General features: G+C 30.0%; 1 protein-coding gene across 1 annotated transcript; it reads right to left on the bottom strand.

Annotated features, from left to right (window-relative positions):
* Window positions 1-1,212: 1,212 nt before the first annotated feature.
* LOC103570418 (sodium- and chloride-dependent glycine transporter 2) lies at window positions 1,213-14,609 on the bottom strand. The gene is made up of 10 exons (XM_008548139.1): window positions 14,527-14,609; window positions 13,342-13,507; window positions 12,309-12,587; window positions 10,452-10,656; window positions 10,010-10,203; window positions 9,647-9,827; window positions 6,058-6,295; window positions 4,001-4,339; window positions 3,090-3,242; window positions 1,213-1,961 (listed from the first exon to the last, which is right to left on the bottom strand). The coding sequence occupies exons 1-10, from the start codon at window positions 14,554-14,556 to the stop codon at window positions 1,899-1,901; spliced, it is 1,848 nt and encodes a 615-aa protein (XP_008546361.1). The 5' UTR covers window positions 14,557-14,609; the 3' UTR covers window positions 1,213-1,898.
* Between the last annotated feature and the right edge of the window lie 6,423 nt (window positions 14,610-21,032).

Raw genomic sequence — 21,032 nt, 5'->3', positions numbered from 1 at the left:
AATTTAAATATACTTATAAAAAAAAAAAGTATACTACGATAAAGGTATTAAATTACAAGAATTCCAATTAAACAACTCGAGTCGATTGTAAAACAATTAGAATGTCTTTGTAAAATATTTTTTATATGTGTAGGGAATTAATTAAATTCCAATTAATACTTGAACCTAGAGAATTTATTGACAAAAATACAAACAAAAATAAGTATAAAAAAAAAAAAAATAAAAATTTATAAAATTTGTTTTTAAAAATTTTTAAAATAAATCGTTATTATAATTGTGATAAAAAAAAATTCAGAAAGTAGTTCGTTATGCGGTGGCAACTAATTGAACTAGCGTGACTGTAATAAATTGTATAAAATGAGTTTTCTACCTTTGGAAACTCAAGATGAGACACAGGAAGAACCAAAAGACTAGGTAGACACAAATAATATATTCTGATTAATTTAATAACTTTAATTACCATTGTTATTAAAAATTCCATTTTTGCCCACTGATATATTTATAATTATTTTATTTATAATTAAATACAACGTTGATTATAATTCACCTCTTTTCTTTTAGACTGCGACACATATTTTTTGACCTTATAAATGTTGTTAGATTACCAATCAAAGTTTTAAAAATTTTGAATCATTATAAGTCTTCTTAATTACTATTTGACATCACGAGTAATAAATAAAAGTTATGACTTTTTAACGAGCGATAAAACTAAAATCACTTAAATACGAAAACTTAAGAGGAGTAATAAAATTTAGTATAACCTAGTAGTTGAATCTATTTTCTGTCAGGCGTCGAAAAACTTTTATACATATATCATCGCATTGTAATAATAATTTATCTCCAATAATTATTTTATTGTATTAAATTAATGAATTATCGAGTGTATTAACAATAACGTAATCCTATAAATACACATTGCATTATATTTAAATCAATAGAGTTATTTTGTGTACAGTAGTGTATTTATTCATGCAAAAATATTTTATTCAGTTTAATGTAATCAACTTGACATTAATACATGGATAATAATCGCAAATTACAATTTATTTTATTATTTATATAAACACGTATTTATTCATCCATTATTGTTTCTTTTTAATTAACGTTTATTTTAATATTTAATTACTTGTAAATTTAATAATTATCAATATACTTAATGAGAAAATACAATAAATAAATTATTATTAATTATATGCATTGATAACACGGACACCACAGGGTAAAATGGTTTCAGGACAAAAAAATTTTTTACATAAAATATTTTTTCCTAAAAATTTAATCTTTAATTTTTGGATTGTTTTTTGAAAAGATTGAAAAGAAAATCGTTAAAAATTCTGTTTTTTATGGCCGAAAATAAATTGAGGCATCTTTAGCTTTTTTATTTTTTTAATTAAATATTTTGCCGATATTTTTTATATCGAGAGTACGTTTATAAATAAGTGGAATACTGTAAAAAAAACTACTTAACATAAATTAGAGATCCTTATATCGTAGTATAAAAAATAATCAACAAGCTCTGTAAGATAAGGAATCTTAACCACACTCAGGCAATTTATTACCCTTGAACTCTAAATAAATGCCAGCAATTTAGGGGTTAAAACGTTGCCGAGGGTTTTTAGTATTGTTGAGGGCTCACAGTATAAGAAAAAAGGTTTAGAAGAAACACAAGTTCAAAGGGGAATGCCGGTATGCCGGATAACGTACATACAAACACAAGACGTATTGCTTTTCAAGTTTCTCGTTTAAGTATTAAGTCCGTGTACGAAAAAACGCAATAACTAAAAAATTATGATCTTTCTAGCTTCGTCTATTTTATTGTCTATCCGTGAACTTTATATATATTATATATATATAAAAGTATTTTACTCATTGTAAGTCCATTTATATTTAAAATAAATCTACCACGACATTTTTTTTGATGGTCCCCAACTCTCCGTTAATCTGAACAGATTCCAGTTTCGCTGAAAAATAAATACAATAGGGTGGTCGTTAAAAATTAAATTTTCTCAGATGCCCCATAAAAAGCTTCTTTTTAGTAAAAAAATACTTGGGGAATTTTCTTTTTTCTTTTTGAGTAAAAAGAACACGTGCCTCAGGACGATCAAAGTTCATTTTTCGATACAATCGCGGTTTTTTTTAAATATCTCATTAAATATGCAGATTAATAAAAAAACTTATAGAGACAATTTGGTAGGAAATTAAATTCTTGACAAAAAAGGATTTGTTCATTTTTTTATAAAATGTGTATTTATGAAAATATTTTGAAAAAACTTTTTTTAGATCGTATGAATTGAGCGTTTTAAGGATTACAAATTTTGAAAATAAAATTTTTCTAAGTATATAGAAACTATAACAAGTATTAATGATTGATATGTTACGAATTACGAAGTTGTCTATATTTGAGAAAAAACTTTAGTATTAACATTTGTAATCCTTTAGATTGTCAATTGATAAGATCTAAAAAAATTTCTTGAAATATCTTCATAAATACACAGATTATAAAAAAAATGAACATTACCTTTTTTGTGAAGAATTTAATTTCCTACAAAATTGTCCCTATGAATTTTTCCTTTAATCTGCATATTTCATTAGATATTTAAAAAAACCGCGATTGTATCGAAAAATGAACTTAGATCGTCCTTCAGCACGTGTTCCTTTTACTTAAAAAGAATAAACCAAATTCCCCAGGTATTTTTTCCCTAAAAAGAAGCTTTTTATGGAGCGTCTGAGAAAATTTAATTTTTAACGACCACCCTAAAATACATCAATCATATATAGTTATAAATTTTTTCATCCAGTAAAATTAAAAAATTAAATTCTATTTCAATAATTCAGTCCATCTTGACCCGCTAACTTTTTTCTTTACGTATAATTATTACCCTCAATATAAAATATCGGTCAATTGAATTTTTTTTTTTTTTAGTCAATCAATGTTATATATATATATATATATATATATATATAAATAACTCGAGTTTTTATGCCAAATAAAAATAATAAAAAAATTATGTAGAGTAAGTTTCTGTGCCGTTGAATGTCATTATAAAAGTATGTTATTATAATAATAATAATAGTATTAATATACTTACAGGTCCTTTGTAGACACAATAGACAAAGTAAAGTGGTAATGGTGCAAGTGTTGACAAGCCAATCAAAATGCCTAAAACATTTGGCCAATAGGGAAAAACATATTTACCGTAATATACTGGGGTAAATATATACATCTGATAAGCGAATACGCCCTGATAAATAATAATAAAGAAAAAGAAATAAAGTAAATTAAAAAAAGTTAAAAAGTAAAATATGATCCGCGTGTATTTATGTGGTATAATGAAAGAGGAAAAAAAACGTGGCTAGTGGCTTTTACGTTACACGTTGGAGAAATAAAGTCAGGTTAAAGTTTGTTTGATGAAGGTGATGGTGCTCTGGGGCAGTGCCGCTCGTACTACGACTACTAGTACTATTACTGGTGATGGTGATGGTGGAAAGAGTTTAAGTACTGGCATGTAGTTTGTATTGAGGTATACAGTCTTATACAGCTATGAAACGTCGTCATTACTTTCGTTAAATCAAGGTTTATTGTGGATTACGTCAGACTTTTTTTAAAAATATTTTAATAACTCAAAGGGTCGAAATTTGTCCTCTGTAAATGTCTCATTAAAAAATTGATTTTTATATTAATTAGGAAAAAGAGGCAAGATGGCTCGGGTGGTATTGATTTTATATTGCAAGTAAAATTAAAAATAAAAACGATTAGTGTCAGATTAATGGAGTATAATTATCGATAATCACGAGGACTATTACTACTTTTGTCGTGTCGATGGGATCAAAGGCGGGGTCTTTAATAACATTAAATTGGATGTTTACAATATTCAAATGGATATTTGAATATCGTAAACAGACAATGTATACATAGTTAAACATGTGGATAATAGCAGGTGTCGAGTTGATTGAAAATGTGTGAGTACAAGGATTTTAGTATAGTAGGTATAGTACTTACAAGGCAGGTAATGGGAGCGAGAAGGGTCCAGCTGATCCACCAGTATCCGCGTGTAAACCTCCCAAACGGCATGTCCATTTCGGCAATATTGGTTAGGAATTTGTTGCATCCGTAACACCACGCGGGTACAGCAACTTCGAGCAATCCAATTAACAATATTGCCCAGGACGCGGTGTTCCAATCCATCAGCGTATTAAGATACACTCCGGCGTCGAAAATCATCGGTAATGCTAGAATCCATCCACACACGCAAATTCCAAGTATCACCAGGCTCTCGTGTTTTCGCAGATTCGGTCGTAGGTCCAGAATAGCCGTGTTTATCGCCTGAACCCCTGCAAACTGTGATTGATGTTAGCAAACAGCCATTACATGACGTGATTGGAACTCACCAGTTCCGAAGCTTTCATTTACACCCCATCCAACTATTCTATACTCTACAACCTCCATCTAGCTTTGATCATCGTTTAATTAAACCTCACGCTGTTAATTATTATATTATATTATATTTATTATTATTTTTATTAATAAAATCCCATCTAGTCATTTAATTTACTTTAACTCGCGATCAAAGGGTCGTATCGACACGATAAAACATACATTTTAAGGGACACCACTAGTGTGAAATTTTGAAAAATCAATTCATTTTTTTCTTGCATATTTCGATAGTCTATACCTTCAAAAATAACATACTACAATTTTTAGTGCATATCTCGAATAATTTTTTTGAGTTACAGCCATCTAAAGAGCAGCCGTTTATCGGTTCTCGAAAATACACTTTTCAAAATTGCTGCATCTTTAACCCGAAGACAAACTATCCGATCAATTTGATTTGAATTGCAGTTACTTTTATCTATGTTTTTGCGTACCATGAACCTCCAGTTTTTCGATCGAATCAAAAATGTAATTCTGGTAGTCCTTAAGTCATCAAATTCTTTTGTAAAATTTGAAATTGTTTTCAAAAACTCGGTCATTTTGTTAAATTTCAATTTTTTTCTTAGCCAGAGAGTCATGGTACGGAAAATACCTTCTAGTTTAATAAACTTTTTGTTTTTTTTTTTTTTTTATTTCACGCACTGTGAAAGTCGCTATCACTGCAACAGTGGGAGGACTTTTTTTTTTAGCGTTGGGAGATTGTGAATAACTCGCTGAATTTTGATTTTTTTGGTTCAAAAATTTGATCTTGTATTGATCATATATACACAAATATACAAAAATATATCCTTAAAACATTAAAACATTCCATGCAGTAGTTTTCTTTTAAAAAAATTCCAAAAAATTATCGTTTTTTCAGGCGATCACACTAGTGTAACTATGAAATCAATAAATAATTAAATATTTTTGGCAACCAATAAATTTTTCAGGTCAAAACCAGATTAAAAAAAAAAATAGATAAAAGAAATAGTAGTTTAACAGTTTAAAATGACTTTTGTGACAATCCCTTAAATTGAAACACACGTTTCGCGGTATTTATCACTGGCTGGATAACTGGGACGAGTAAACAATCGGAAAAAAAAAAATTTTCATATATATAAATATAAGCTGCATAGATGTAGCAAGTAAAACCATGAGAGTTACGAGAATATTAGTGGTGGTTCGTGATCCGTGTTGCTGTTAGTGTAGATCTGCTGTAGACGGTGTTCTGGTTTTGGTGCAAGTGCAGGTGTAGATGTAGGTGTAGGAATAATTGTTGACTAGGTAGTGGTGGACTTTCCAGCAAGCTTAATGTATGCACGCGCGTTGTTTCAATATAACCTGAGTGTGCACACCCCGCGGCTATTACCTACACCCTTACTAGTGTACCACTACTTTAACAGAATGACGACCAGACGGAATTGAATAGGTTTAAAAAAGAGCAGACGGCAAAATAATAAAATACTCGAGTCTAAAAGAACTAAAATAAAATAAAGTATTGTGTGAGTTTAAAAATATTCAGGGATATTTATTTTGGGTATGTAAAAATTGATAAATAATATTTTTTTACTCCTCAGTGTTAAATTAATAATATTTCATCTGATTATTATAGTTATTATTATTGTTAACTAGGTTGAGTTAATTACCTGGCTGCCAAGACCGAGAATAAATAGCATGGAGAAAAATAAAATAGCCCAGAGATTTGAAAGTGGCATTCGTACCACTGCTTCTGGGTAAGCTATGAATGCTAAAGCTGGTCCACTCTGCACGACATCTTCCAGCGGCAACTCCATTTGTTTTGCTAAGTACCCCATTATTGAAAATATCACAATACCCGCAAATACTGAGGTAAATAAATTTGTAAATGTTATAAATATCGCATCCCTGTAAAAAAAAGACATTATTTATTGATTATAAAGCCAGTAGTTGAAAAATTATTTTTATCGTACGGTTAAATATTAAAAAAATTATGATAATAAAAATTTTTTGTTTCTCAGGTGAACCCTTAGGCAGCTCCAGAGTCAAAATATTGGCAGTAATAAACCAAGTAAACTTCTAACATTGTGAGTACTTAAAATTTACGAATATTTTGAATATAAAATATTATGAGTGGATCAGTAAAATAAAAAAATGAATAAATAAAATAAAAAAATAGTTTAAGTGGTAAATACATTGGAAAATGTATATCATTCTGTTCCAATACTCGAAAACCATTCGTTTGCTATCTACTAACAAATAACAAAAGCGTATTCGTGGGAAAATTTCAGCCTTTCAATCAACATCAACTCTCTCCTTCTCTTCACCCCCTTTTAGATATCTCTTGTATATATATATATATATATATATATATATATATATATATATATATATATATATATATATATATATATATATATATCCTCCGGAAATATGAATGATAGACAATTTGTGCTCAATTTAATCGTCAGTATCATGAGTAGATGATACTGATACATAAACATGACAAATATAAAATTCAAATAAAAATACTGTAAATGGGAAAATAAATTTTTGTCAGAAGTTAATAAAATAATATATAATATATTTTTTTTTTACTGAGTAGCACTTGGAATATTCAGCCTCGACGAGCTGTTGAGTAGCTGACTCGCAGTGGATAAATTTCAATACGGGACTTGGTCGCTTATATATAATAATGATAATAATAATAATAATAATAATAATAATAATAATAATAATAATAATAATAATAATAATAAATAGTAATGATAGTGGATGTGTATCGTGGTCGAAAGGTTCGACATGCAAAGACCGGGATTGCTGTGTGGGCGGACAAATCTCTGGAGATATATCGTCTCATGCGGCATTTTATCAGGAACGTCGCCAACGATCTCACGAGCTCAAGCTAGAGATGGAGATGCAGGAACTGAATGATCAAAGTTAGTTCTTCCTGTCAGACTCTATGTCACGTACCTGTTTACTAAACTCTAGCCTGGGGACTAAAGTTTCTTCATACAAAGTATGTTACATTTGAGCATCAATGAAGCTACACAAAGTTCAATAACCATTTAAAGAACTTTACTATTCTGACTCAAAATTCATAAGCTTTTTTTTAAATCAATATTATAATATTTAATATTGTTAAGAACTTTAGCAATTTAGTTGCGATCGAATTTCAATTTCATTGCTAATTTTATTTTATTTCCATTTTTATTTTTGACTTCCCGCTAAGAAAATTATTAATTTTCGAAAATTCGGGAAGTTATTGGTTTCACCCCGATTTTCGAAAATCGAATTTTTATCAAATATCGACGTTTTGAGGTCCTAGGAAGCTATTCTGACTATTTTCAGAAGGACGTCCGTGTGTGTGTCCGCGCGCGTGTGTGTGTGTGTGTGTGTGTGTGTGTGTGTGTGTGTGTGTGTGTGTGTATGGATGTAAACTTTTAATATCTTTTTAATGAACTGACCGATTAACATGTTTGAGGTGGCAATCAAAAGAGTTTATTGGCCGTCAACTTTTCTGAAAATTTCAAATCGATCGATCAAATAGACTCTTAGATATAGAAGAAGAACAAAAAAAAAAAATTTTTTTTCAGTTTTTTTTTTTCAAATTATTCAGAAATGGCTCGATCGATCAATTCCAAAATCTAATCAGCACAAGAATTCAATAAAACGCATCGATTGCCGCCTCAATTATCTCAATCGGTTAATTCGTTCGTAAGATATCGTGGGAGAAAGAAATGCTAAAAAACGTTTTTCCTAAAACAATAGCATACAACATCATTTTCGAGCTCAAGGAGCTCGAAAACTGCGGGAATTTTTGGGGCTGGTCCACAGGGTCAACCGATAGACCGATTTTTTTTTCTTATTATCACAAAAATCTTAAAATATTTTTCATTAAATATTTTGGTTTTTGTTTAGAATCATGGCTCCACCTGTTTTTACATAGCAAAAATCCAATTTTAGACAAATTATTGTAACTCTAAGTTAGACGCATAGATCTCCAGCGTCCATCTTACGGTATTACAGTCGAATCGCGTTATAAGTCCTCTAAGTGTCTCCCTTATATTAACGCGAGTCTAGTTAAAAGAAAAAGATACAAGTTGGACTTATAACGCGACTCGATTGTATATAAAAATTTAATTATACATAAGAAAAATTTATTTTTGAAAATTTTTAAGATTTTATGCTATTTTAATCAATTTTGTACATTTGATTTGCAAAGCTCGGATATGTATCAATGTTAAAGATAAAAATACACACAGAAAATTTAATCCGCCGTGTAGCTGAATACGTAGAAACAATTTTATTATAGATCTCAATGTGCGAGCACTTGGTACTTAGAAAAATGTGCGGAGCTACACATCTAAACAATACTAATATTTTTAGTAATGAATGTTTATGGGACACATTTTACTTGATATTAAAAAAAATTAGATCAATTACTGTTAATTATACATTTTAGATAAATCTATAAGACTTTCAATAATTAAAAGTTTATCGACCCATTTAATATTTTAAATCACCTAGAATCGATTCTTTAGTAAGATGAATTTTTAAATATTTATGATGAAAAAAAATGCATTAAGCTGACGTATTTTACCCCTATTGAAAATAAATCAGTCATATTTTTATAATTAAAGTTATTTTAAATCCCGGTAAATAAATTTATTTATAAAACGTAATAATTCATGAATTGATTAAAGTTTTACAAATCTGTCAGAACATGACTAAGTACTTTTTCACCATTTTAATAAAACTAAAACAACCGACACATAAATACATAACAAATGTTATTGTTATTAAAATAAAGTTTAAAAAATATTTATCGTCTGTTCCACTTCCGTACCCAATAGACATAAATAATAATAATAATAATAATAATAATTCCGAGATCGATAACTCCTAATTGCTGATAAAATGGATAGGAATCAAAAAGATAGACGTCTGCAGCCGCTTGTACCGTTTTAAAAATTAAAATCTACTTAATAACTTAAAATAAAAAGGAATCAATATTTACTGAAGGAATCAGGAGCAGAGTTGACTAGATTGAAATGACTAATAGATATCAGTTTGTTTGAATGTGTGTGATCTGTGAATATATTTGGTGAGTACACTAGCATATATACTATGGGATATATATATATATATATATATATATAGAAACAGTTTACTTGTAAATAAATAGTGATTGACTGAAAGCGATTGGAAGTTAGCCGGATTGATAGCGTCACTGGTGACTGAATTTTGCGTACAAACCTGTGGCAATTATTCGAAAACGTACTGAAGCTCGATATCGTGATCAGAGATCCGCAACCAATGCCCAGGGAATAGAAGATTTGTGATGCAGCATCACCCCAAACCTTTGCATCCAACAGCGATGACCAAACCGGAGTGATGAACCACGTGATACCATATCCAGCACCATCCAAAGTTAACCCTTAAAAAAAACCTTTTGTTTGAGCCATTTTACTCCAGATAAAAAATTAAACTCTGATCTATTTTAAGGAAGAGAACAGGAACTGAGAAAATTAGTAAAGTTGTCGGAATGAATTGAGGTATTAATTTAGCAGTTGTGTTGTATTAGTGTTGTCAGAGTATACATAAATATACATAACGTACCTCGAATGAGAAGTGCGATCAATACAAAGTAGGGAAACAGTGCAGTAAAGTATACGATCTTCCCGACGGATTGAACGCCTCTTATTAAACAGAGGTAACAGATAATCCAGGCAAGGGTGAGACAACCCAAGAGCTCCCATCTTATGCCGCCCCAATTATCCCAAGTAGCGCCTCGTATTCCGAGTACGTAATCGCTACAACCAACGGATTCTATCATTAGATACGTCCAAAATAATCCCGAGACAATGTTAATTATTCACTTTATAATTACACTTTCATCCCGTAAAAGAGCAAGCTAAAAGCTAACAAGAACAAGAATATTAAATAATCACCCGTCAGATCTTATTTTACAGACATAGACTTTATCTAATAACTACCAACTACCAACTAGTACTTTTATTTCTTATCTATACATTAAGACAAAGAGTATATGCAGTTTTACCTGAAATATTCCTCCGATGATAGAACGCTCTTGTATAATTTACGAAGTGGATTCTCGTGTGTCGCATTAAAACAGTAAGTTTTGTTACCTTGTTCATATCCAAAATCATGGCAGACTTTGCTGATTAGTTGGCATGTTTTATTAAAAAAAATCATGCTAGAATTAGCATCTTGACATTGCTTATCTTCCAATCCGCTGTAGCACTCTGTAAAATAAATCATGCCCCGTTGGGCGCCAGTTCAACTTTAGGTTTCGCCAAACAATAAATATCCATTATACAAGGGATAGAAATTCAAAAATGGGGTAAAATAGGCCGTCAACAAAATCTAGATTTAGATTTGACGGAAAATTTTTTTTTTAGATAACACTGTATATTTGAGGTTTTATGAAAAAGAGATGAAATTGACTAAATGTTTTAAAACATAATAATAATAATAATAATAATGATAAAATGTAAGTATCTTTAGAGGAAAGCACAGACATTGTAGATATTTCTAGACAATTTGTCACTAAGATACTCGTGTTACACGGACGATGATATTGGCTATGGTCTAACGATTACCTTGCAGACTACATTTACTCAGAAAACGCCTGGGGGTGTAAACCGGGTGTTTTGATGGGACGCCGAAGCAGTAGTTGGAGCAGTAGCAGTCAGTATCAGGACCAGGAAAGTGGATGGGAGGATTCAGCTCGGGTTAGTTGGGCTTTTTGAGAGGCCCTTTAGACACGGTAAGTAGGTTTCAAGGCTCGAGTTTAACCAACAATGCGGATAAATTACGTCCGGTCAGCCGTTTGATGTAGTATCATAATACTAGGTGTACTTTACGCATGTACCTCGAGACCTACACATGACTTAATGACTCGGCTTTGTGGTTATTCTACAGGTTTCCACCGGCGTTTTGCTCCTCGTTAGCTCCCATAAGCCATTCAGATCCACAAATACACATTCAGCTATTCATCGGTTTAATGCACCTCCATTGACATTTTCATTAGCTTCATTTCATCAGTATTACTATTGTTATTATTACTATTAATACTAATGGGCTTCCATCATCCCAATCAGTTAAATTAAAAGATATAATAATAATAATAATTATTATTATTGCATTAATTATATATAAATTTTATAGTAAAAAATAATATGTGCGATAAACGTTTTAAATTTTAATACTCGTAAACGCGAAAAGTGTCGGCTCTCTCTGGAGCCGGTGGTTTTAATAACGACGATAAGACGCAGACGGTGATCCTGCTGTTACTGCTGCTGCTAGTAGTAGTAGTAGTATAGAGCTGGTAGAGATCACCCACCTCCCAAGTGAGCGAGAGAGTGCCTGGATAAATATTATCGTAGTTTAATCTTACGGTGCCGTGGATGTACAGGTAGAGAGAGCAGAGGATGTAACGATGCGAGTATATCTAGCCTCAGGCAAGTGTTCCTTTACTTCCACTATATATACACATCCACATATATAGATATATATGAAGATATAGTTGGATAGGTTGGTACATATAAGAGAAGCTTCAAAGCTTAACATTTTAGTTGATGACTGTAGGCACTTGACAATTTTTAAGTGTTACCAACACCTGTCTCTTTGTCATAATTCTAACAAAACTCCCAGTACGACATGACTCATCATAGTCATTTGGTACATAGTTGTATTGCATATAGAAGTCGAGTCCTCAGGCGTATACTCTGTCGAAGTACCGTCAAGTAGGGAAACTATAAACTAGAATAATCTAGAACCTTTTCTAGGTAGATGTGTGTGTTGTAAATTATGGTAGACATACGCCAGGGACTGTCAGACTATTCGGTTGCTTAAAGGACTGCTATAAATGTTAAGGGAACAAAAACAAAGTTACCAGGAGTATTGAAGTCGTTGTCACAGTATGCCCAGGCGAGCTTCGTTGAAAATGAGGCGAAAGTGTAGAACAGTGTCCAAGCTATTATCACCATGTAATAGACAGTTACTAATGCGATCACAACGAGGGTGCATATCCCAAGACCCCCAAATGCCGGTGACATACGACGATACGCTTCCATAGGACCCATCCCCGTGTACTGACCGATGCAGAGCTCCATGAAGAAGATTGGCAGGCCCATTGTTATCAGCATTAGTATGAAGGCTATCAGAAACGCACCTGTAATCAGATATTGATTAACAAGTCTGAAAAGCTAAATTCAAAGGATTAATTGTTCCCTTTGTAAATTATTTGTTTTCTTTAAAAGTAAATAAATAACTTATTAGATTTTTAGTTAAAAGGCAGTTGGGTTTTAGTGACAAGGATTATTACAAGTTTATTTTTAATTGAAAGTAAGTGCTGGTGTCGTCAACAGCGGTATTGCAGTATCAAATAGAAGGATCAAAGACTGAAAGCGGGATAACGACTCTAATATATAGACACACACGAGGGAAAATAAGAGAAGAGAAGAGAAGAGTAGGATCAAATGACCATCGTATGACACGTTGAGTCCCTCTCAGAAGAGGAATGGGAGAATTAGTTGGAGGTGAAAAGGCCAAATGCTGGGCGTGTCAACTACGAGGTTTACTGTTCTTCTTTCTACGATAGGATATTGCTTTTACACAGCTACCTATATCCACTTATCCACTTGCTCTGTACACGTACTTGTGTGTCTCTGACTGCTTGACTATATATGTGTACGTGTGTGTACATATATTTATTTATTTATTTTGTTTACGTATAAACACTGATTGAGGATCCTATTTGATAAGCTATTTTGTTTAGTTTCTAGTAGTGTAACATACGTTCTGATATTTGATCGACGGAGTAAAATGAGCCAACTAATATTTATTTGTATAAAATTTACAACAAAGTTGAAAATAAAACTAAAAAGAAGTTTAAAAATGAAACATTTTATTAACTGTAAACTAACCTCTGCCGTTTCGGTAAACAAAGAAAGGAAACCTCCAAACATTTCCAATTCCAATTGCATACCCAATGCAAGACAAAACAAACTCTGTTTTATTAGCCCAGCCGGTGCGTTCTGCCGGCAGCTCGACAAATGCACCACCGACTCCCAATGAGAGCTTCTTCTTAGCCTACAACAAACATTACCATACAGTAATTAATTAATTAATAAACAAATAGCGTAATAAATAAAATTTGAAAAAATAAAAGTCTTATCTGTAGATTTGTCTTTATACTTTACACAAGTAGTAATCGCGTCAATACTGTATAACATAAAAGTTTATCTCTGTTAACAATAAAAAAATATAAAAAGAAAAAGAAAAAGAAAAAGAAAAAAAAAATAACGGACGAATAGTCTTTGAAGCGATATCCCAAAGGTTTGTCTTATCTGTTAGCTATTTTTCGTTCAACGTCCGAAGCTAGCCCGTAGTCTCCTCTGTGTTCCGGTGGTTTTTCACATTGAAATCGAAATCACGGCTGACAGAATTGCCGCGGTCGGACCACCAGCCACGACTGCTCAGTGAGAATGAGGATACGGCAATATGTCGATGTGTCGTCGTGAATTTAACACCATCACCCACCAATACATTTATAAATTTCTCTCTCTCTTTAAATATATATATATATATATATATATATATATATATATATATATATATATATAAACCCACACATATTGAGTTTAAACACAAGTGTATTTAGCAAGCATCGCAGTTACGGACAATTTAATGGTTTTCGACTAGTACAAAAGCCCAAGGGATATCCAGGTGGACTCTCAAATCACGTTAATGGATCTACTGCGTTGATTTTACCCATGATAAAATAAAACAACTTTGTTTATTGATTAATTTAATCACCAACAATCAAATATATTTATTTTGTTTATCACTAATTAACTTCCTCTGTTTATTTATCTTTTTATTTATTACTTTATTATTATTATTATTATTATTATTATTATTATTATTATTATTATTATTATTATTATTATTATTATTATTATTATTATTATCATTATTATTATTATTATTATTATTATTATTATTATTATTATTATTATTATTATTATTATTATTATTAGTATTATTATTATTATTATTATTATTACTATTACTATTATTATTATTATTATTATTACTAATAAAATTACCTTTGGTGATTCAATACGATCCAGTATCATTATGAGCGATGATTATTACTGAGTGAGAAAATAATAATCTAGTAGATTGTCAAGAGTCACCAAGACTATATAATACTGTTATCACTTCCGAATCGCTTTTAATGATTGGATTATATGGCTCGGTTTACGTACATATACTTAACTAACGTTATCTGCCGGCATTAATTCATGTCGTGCAATGAATTTAAGCTTTGTGTAATACTTCAAATATATATTAATATATAAGTTCTTTTATAATAATTTCAGTTTCAGTTTTCTGTCTGGACTATTTATATATATATTAGACCGATTCAAAAAAATCTACTGTTTTTTTTATCGAGGACACACTCAAAAATTTCAGTAGGATAAAAGAAAATGCTAGTTAAAATTTGAGTCCTTAATATTAATATTAAGTACTCCCTGATTGCGATTTTCTATTTCCCATTTAAATAACACGGGAAAAAGAAAATTTTAACTTTGAAATTTTATATCTCCGTGATAGCGTATTATACAAATAAGCCCAGGATACATTTTTGTAAAAAATTTAACGCTCTACAAAAAAGGTCACTTATGATTTTTTGATAAATATATCTGTTCAAAAGTTATTTAAGCTTGAAGTCAAATTTATAGTAAACTTCGAGATTTAATTACTTTTTCGGCGAAACTATCAGACTTATCACAAAATATCATAGGATCGTTTTTGTAAAAAATATTATTTCCTGTAAATTATCTCTGATAAAGTTTTTTGAAATTCAGCATTGTTTTCTTGTTATTTTTATTTTAATGTCAAGATCTTAAAATCGATCACAACACTATTTTTTTAAAAGAGCTTTACATTAAAATGAATATAAAAACAACGCGGAATTTCCAAAAACTTTATCAGAAATAATTTACTGGAAATAATATTATTTAAAAAAAAGGTTCTATGACATTTTGTGATAAGTCTGATAGTTTTGCCGAAAAAGTAAAAACATCTCGAAATTTACTATAAATTTGACTTCAAGCTTAAATAACTTTTGAACAGATATATTTATCAAAAAATCATAAGAGACCTTTTTTGTAGAGCATTAAATTTTCTACAAAGTATATCCAGGGCTTATTTGTACAATACGTTATTACGGAGATATAAAACTCCAAACTTAAAATTTTTTTTCCCATGTTATTTAAATCGGAAATAGAAAATCGCAATCAGGGAGTACAGGTAAAATACTTACTACTTAATCAAGGAACTAGTACTCGATCACTTTATGTATTTGTGTATCTACATTTAGTAAAATTTGGTAAATCTGTATAAAAATACATGGGTGATCGGGTACTAGTTCCCTGATCGGGTACTAGGTCTCTTACCTTACTTAATATTAATATTAAGGGCTCAAATTTTAACTGGCGTTTATTTTATCCCATTAAAACTTTTAAGTGTGTGTCCTTGATAAAAAAAACGCAATCGATATATATATTAGGGTGCTTCGTTTGAACCAACTATTTTTTTTTCTGGTCCATCGTCGAAATAATGTTCTAAATATGTAGAAAAAAATTCTCACCGAAGATGAGCTCTTAATTTTAATTTTAATTACTCGCTAAATGAATTTGAAACTTTCCCATTTAATTAACATGTAAATTTTGATTTTTTTTTTTTAATTATCTAAAGCTCTGCGGCATTGCAAGATATTAAGTCGCTATAAGGCGGAAATAACAGAGAAATCTTTCCTCTTTAAAAATGCTTATAGCTAATTTACGTGTTGTAACCGGCCTCACTGGTAAAAAAAATCTTAAAGCCAATTTATTCTCAAATTTCATGGTTTTTTTTTATTTTACTCGCAAACCACTCACTTTACAACAAAACTGTACAGGACTTTCTTTATAGAAAATTTTATTTTCTACAAAAAAAAGGTCATTTAAGCCATTACCATAGAGCTAGTAGTTTCCGAGATAAATCTAATTAAATATCTTAACATTTGAGACATTGCTGTTTTATCCGAGATCCCAGTACTTTTTTATGAAATTATGGCCGTAGAAACATATCTATAAGAATAAAATATGAAAATACATATTACACATTTTTATGTAATTATGAAAAGTATGAAACAATGATCTTCGTACTGAGAGAGGTAGTAATTGAAAAAACTTCCGATGGTCAAACAAAGACATTTGGTTTAAAATAGGAAAAGATGGAAATAAGGATAGTAGGAGATAGTTTCGTATTACTGGACATATTTTTGATGATATATATACCAGTGTATATTATATTTTTCTTCGGCTATAATTTTATAAAGAAGTACTGAAATCTTGGATGAAACAGCGATTTTTCGAATTTTGAGATATTTATCTTTCGGACACAAGTGAAATAGCTTGAATTATAGCTAAGTCACTGTGGGCAATTTTAAAGAACACTAAGTTCCTTATAATTTGCGATGAACGGCGCTTCGATATCATAAAATGCAGCTGAGTATTAGATATTTAAAAAAAAACCTAAGTTTACTTGTATTTTAAATAAGAAATCTTAATATTAAGGATTGTAACTTTCAGGGATTTTTTTTTCCGACATATACAACAAAATTTCGGATAGGGACCGAAAAAAAAAAATAATCGAAAGAAAAAATCACTCTAATAAATATATTTTTAACTTTTAACTTCCCACTAAGAAAATTGAAAATTTTCAACAATTCGGAAAGTTATTTGTTTCGGTCCACTCCAAAAGTTGAATTTCTAATAGATCTGGACGTTTTGAGGTTCTAGGAAGCTATTCTGACTAATTTCAAGATGATATCCGAGTGTGTGTATGTATGTATGTATGTAAATATCGTGACTTTTGAACGAATAAACCGATTATGATCTTCAAGTTGTCGTTCGACGCAGCATATTAATATCTAGAAGCTCTGACATGGATTATTAAATACTATAAGCCGTAAAAATTTGAGCTTGATCGGTAGGTTGCGTGCAGACATATTTAAAAAATAAAATTTTTTCAAAAATGTTTTTTTTTGGATAACTTTTAATATGACTGGTGGATTGATTTCAAAACCTAGTCAGCTTTAAAACTTAATAAGCCGCGTCGAATGCCACTTCGACCATCAAAATCAGTTCATTCGTTCAAGAGACACCGTTAACGAAAGAATTAAAAAAAAAATTTTTTTTAGTTTTTTTTTAAATTTTACAAAGTCGACTAGATAAATCAATCTTCAACTCTGATCAGCTCTAGAACTCAATAAAACGCGTCGATTGCCACCTTAACCGTCTCAATCGGTCTATTCATTTGAGAGATATCGTTGGAGAAAAAATGATAAAAATCGGTTTTTTTCGAGAATAAAGGCATTCAAAGGTATTTTTGAGCTCAAGGAAATTTTGGGACTGGCCCGCAGGGTCAACTGATGAACAGATTTTTTTTTTATACCAATCTAAAATTTCTTGGAGTTGAACATTTTTAGATGAAATTTAAAATAATTGTTAAGTGGTGCAAAGATATTGATAATTAGTTCATTACTTATCAATCGATTCAAAATGATAATCAATTGACATTTTTTGATAATTTCATTATCAATAATTGATGCATAATACATAATTTTTGATAACGGGATTTATATTTAAATAATTTATGCTAACAAACCAAATTATTATGTTATCATTTTCTTCTTTGAGGCAAATATATTTAATTTCATAATTATAAATATTTTCAAATAAAAATAAACAAAAGAGAAGTTAATTCGTTCTTGGGAAAAAAATTTTTTTTTTTATTTTAACCGAAAGTGAAAAAAATGGTTCTATTATTTTATAATAAAAAAATGAAGTATTCTCATTCAAATAAACTTAATAAAAGTTTTAAGTGTACTGACCAGATTAATTTTTATATATTTCGTTTTTATACTTTACTTGCAATCTTCTCTGTGGAATTATAACTTTTATTTGTTACATTTATTGCATTTATTTTTTTTTTTATTTTTCACATTTTTTTTTTTTTTGTCTTAGCAAATCTTGTTCGGATTTCTGTAAGCCGGATGCTGGAGGATCCGTAGAGCTGCATTTTAAAAAGTTTAGTACCAACAATGCTATTATAAAACATCGAATCCTACTCGTGATATAAGTAAAGCTCTATAGGATTTACCGTTAAATTTTTTTTTTATCCACAAAAAAATAAAACCACATATTATTTATAACAAAATATGATTTTTAACAATATCTGCCACAATTTTTTTAGGCTTTGCAAGAAAAAAAAAATATCTACACATTTATATAAAATAAAAATTCCCAATAATCCAGTCATTGAAAAAAAATCTCTACACTATCAACGCAAAATAAAAAGCCACGATTTCTAGATTACCATCTGAAATTTATTACCAATCGCGTTAATATTTCAAAATAAATCTACATTATTTCTAGTAGTTAAGAGGGGAAGCTGGTCTGAGAGACAAAAAAAAATTATTTATAAAAAAACTATAGGGGACCTAACGATAATTTTGGTGGACCTATACGGGCCTAACGTAGACCTATCAATTCAGGTCATTTTGATTTCGCAATTCCTTCGATGAGAAGCTAAATTCGCACAGGTAAAAAAAAAACATATTTTTGTGATTATTATTTTCAGAGAATCTTCTTTATTAAAATTCTTAAAATATGTGAGATTATTAAGCATCATTCTAATAATAAGGTAAAAGCCCCTTTACCCGCTCACTTTTCATTGGTGTGAGATTGAATTACTCAATATAAATTAATAAATAAAATGAAAAACCATATTTTTTTATTGATAGTTATTTTTTCTAGTTTTAAGTATTAGAATAAAATTTTAGTTTGAAGAATAATGATAATAATTAATTATTATTAATTTTTTAAATAAGGTCCTTGAGTGTACCCATAGTCGCTCACTAAAAGTTGCGATGTACCATTACTCGATCAACACATGGCCCTATATATAGTCGCTCAAAGACAATATCAATTAAAATATGATCAATTTATTTATTTGGAAAATAATTTTGAAATTCTATTACTTTATTCTTTCATAATATAAAATTTCTTGAATTTTAAAAATTCGGCTGAGCGCGATTTTGAAAACAGTCATTCAATTTAAATTTATAATCTATTATAAAATAATTTGATACTTGATATTTTAATATATTTAGATTCACAAATAATTATTTATCAATAATAATATTTTTAGTTGTAATTTTTTTTTATAAAAATTATAAAAAAAAGCCGTCAACAATCAAAGTGAGTGACTAATGGTACTGAGCGGGTATAGGGGATTGTACCTTATTCTGCTAAATTTTAATAAAAAAATATTAAAAAATAAACCAGTGGTAGTAGGGAGAGCCGAGTCACCTCAAAAAAAAAGTCTCCATGCTGTAGGCAGGATAATTTAGGACTAGTGATGCGGAATGATCGTCATTTATCACAAGACGGTCTTGTGACCAACGGACCTAAATGACGAGCCCGTTCTAATGCGAAATAACCGTCACAAATTTTTCGGTCAGAGTCCGTCATTTTGGACCGTCAAAATTTTTTCGTCACAAATTTGGTCAGTCACATCTAACTAGATGATTTGTGACCGTCATTAAATTTTCGGTCACAAATTTGGATTTGGTTATGAATTTTGTCAGTCACAAACAGCTAGACGATTAGACGCAATCTTTTTTGCAAATAATTGAAAAATGTATTTTTCCATTCGTATCCTTATCTTGTGGTATTTTTAAGAAAATGGCGGTTTCAAAATTTGAATTTGTATAAAAGTTAGAAGGGCGTTTGTAAGATGTCGCCACAGTTGTGACGGTCCGTCATTTTATGAACAGTCCGCTGACGGTCAGAAATAGAAAAAAGCAAAACACGATTTCTTTAGTGCATAATTTTATCTTGAATTTAAACGAAGGAATAAACAAAATATTCATTTTTGAATATTTGGTTAAGGTGCAATCAAAAAACTCTGATTCTTGCTAAGAATTGCTTCTTTTGTTTAATTAAAAAATAAGTAGTTATTGAAAAAAAAACAAATCCTTCGTTCAAATTTAAGATATTTATGTACTAAAGAAATCTCTATGGTTTTTTTGATTTCAGATGAAGCAGTCATGAGTTATCCTGTCTACGGCATGAAGACTTTTTTTTCTCGAGGTGACTTGGTTCTCCCCACTACCACTGGCTTATTTCTAAATATTTTTTTATGAATATTTAGCAGAATATTCTTGAAATTATGTTTAATAATGTCACAGATTTTGAGAATTTTAATAAAGAAGGTACTCCGAAAAAAAAGTCACCAAAATATGCTTTTTTTTTTATATTTCAGACCAGCTTCTCCCCTTAAATGAAAAAAAATTTTTATTTTTTTTTTTTTTTTTTTTTTTTTTTTTTTGGGTATGGATCGCACACGATCTACGAATTTGAGATTTGTAAAAACCAAATTTTTGTAATTATATACTTTTTATATAAGTACAAGTTGATTATAATGTCGCGTGTAAGTTTACATGTGACGGATTTTATGACGCATACATATTTATGTCTATTAATATTTATGTTTT

This window comes from Microplitis demolitor, chromosome 4 (assembly GCF_026212275.2).
Source record: "Microplitis demolitor isolate Queensland-Clemson2020A chromosome 4, iyMicDemo2.1a, whole genome shotgun sequence".
Lineage (NCBI taxonomy): Eukaryota > Metazoa > Arthropoda > Insecta > Hymenoptera > Braconidae > Microplitis > Microplitis demolitor.
Note: the sequence above shows the minus strand (reverse complement) of the source record. Positions and strands in the feature narration are given on the sequence as shown.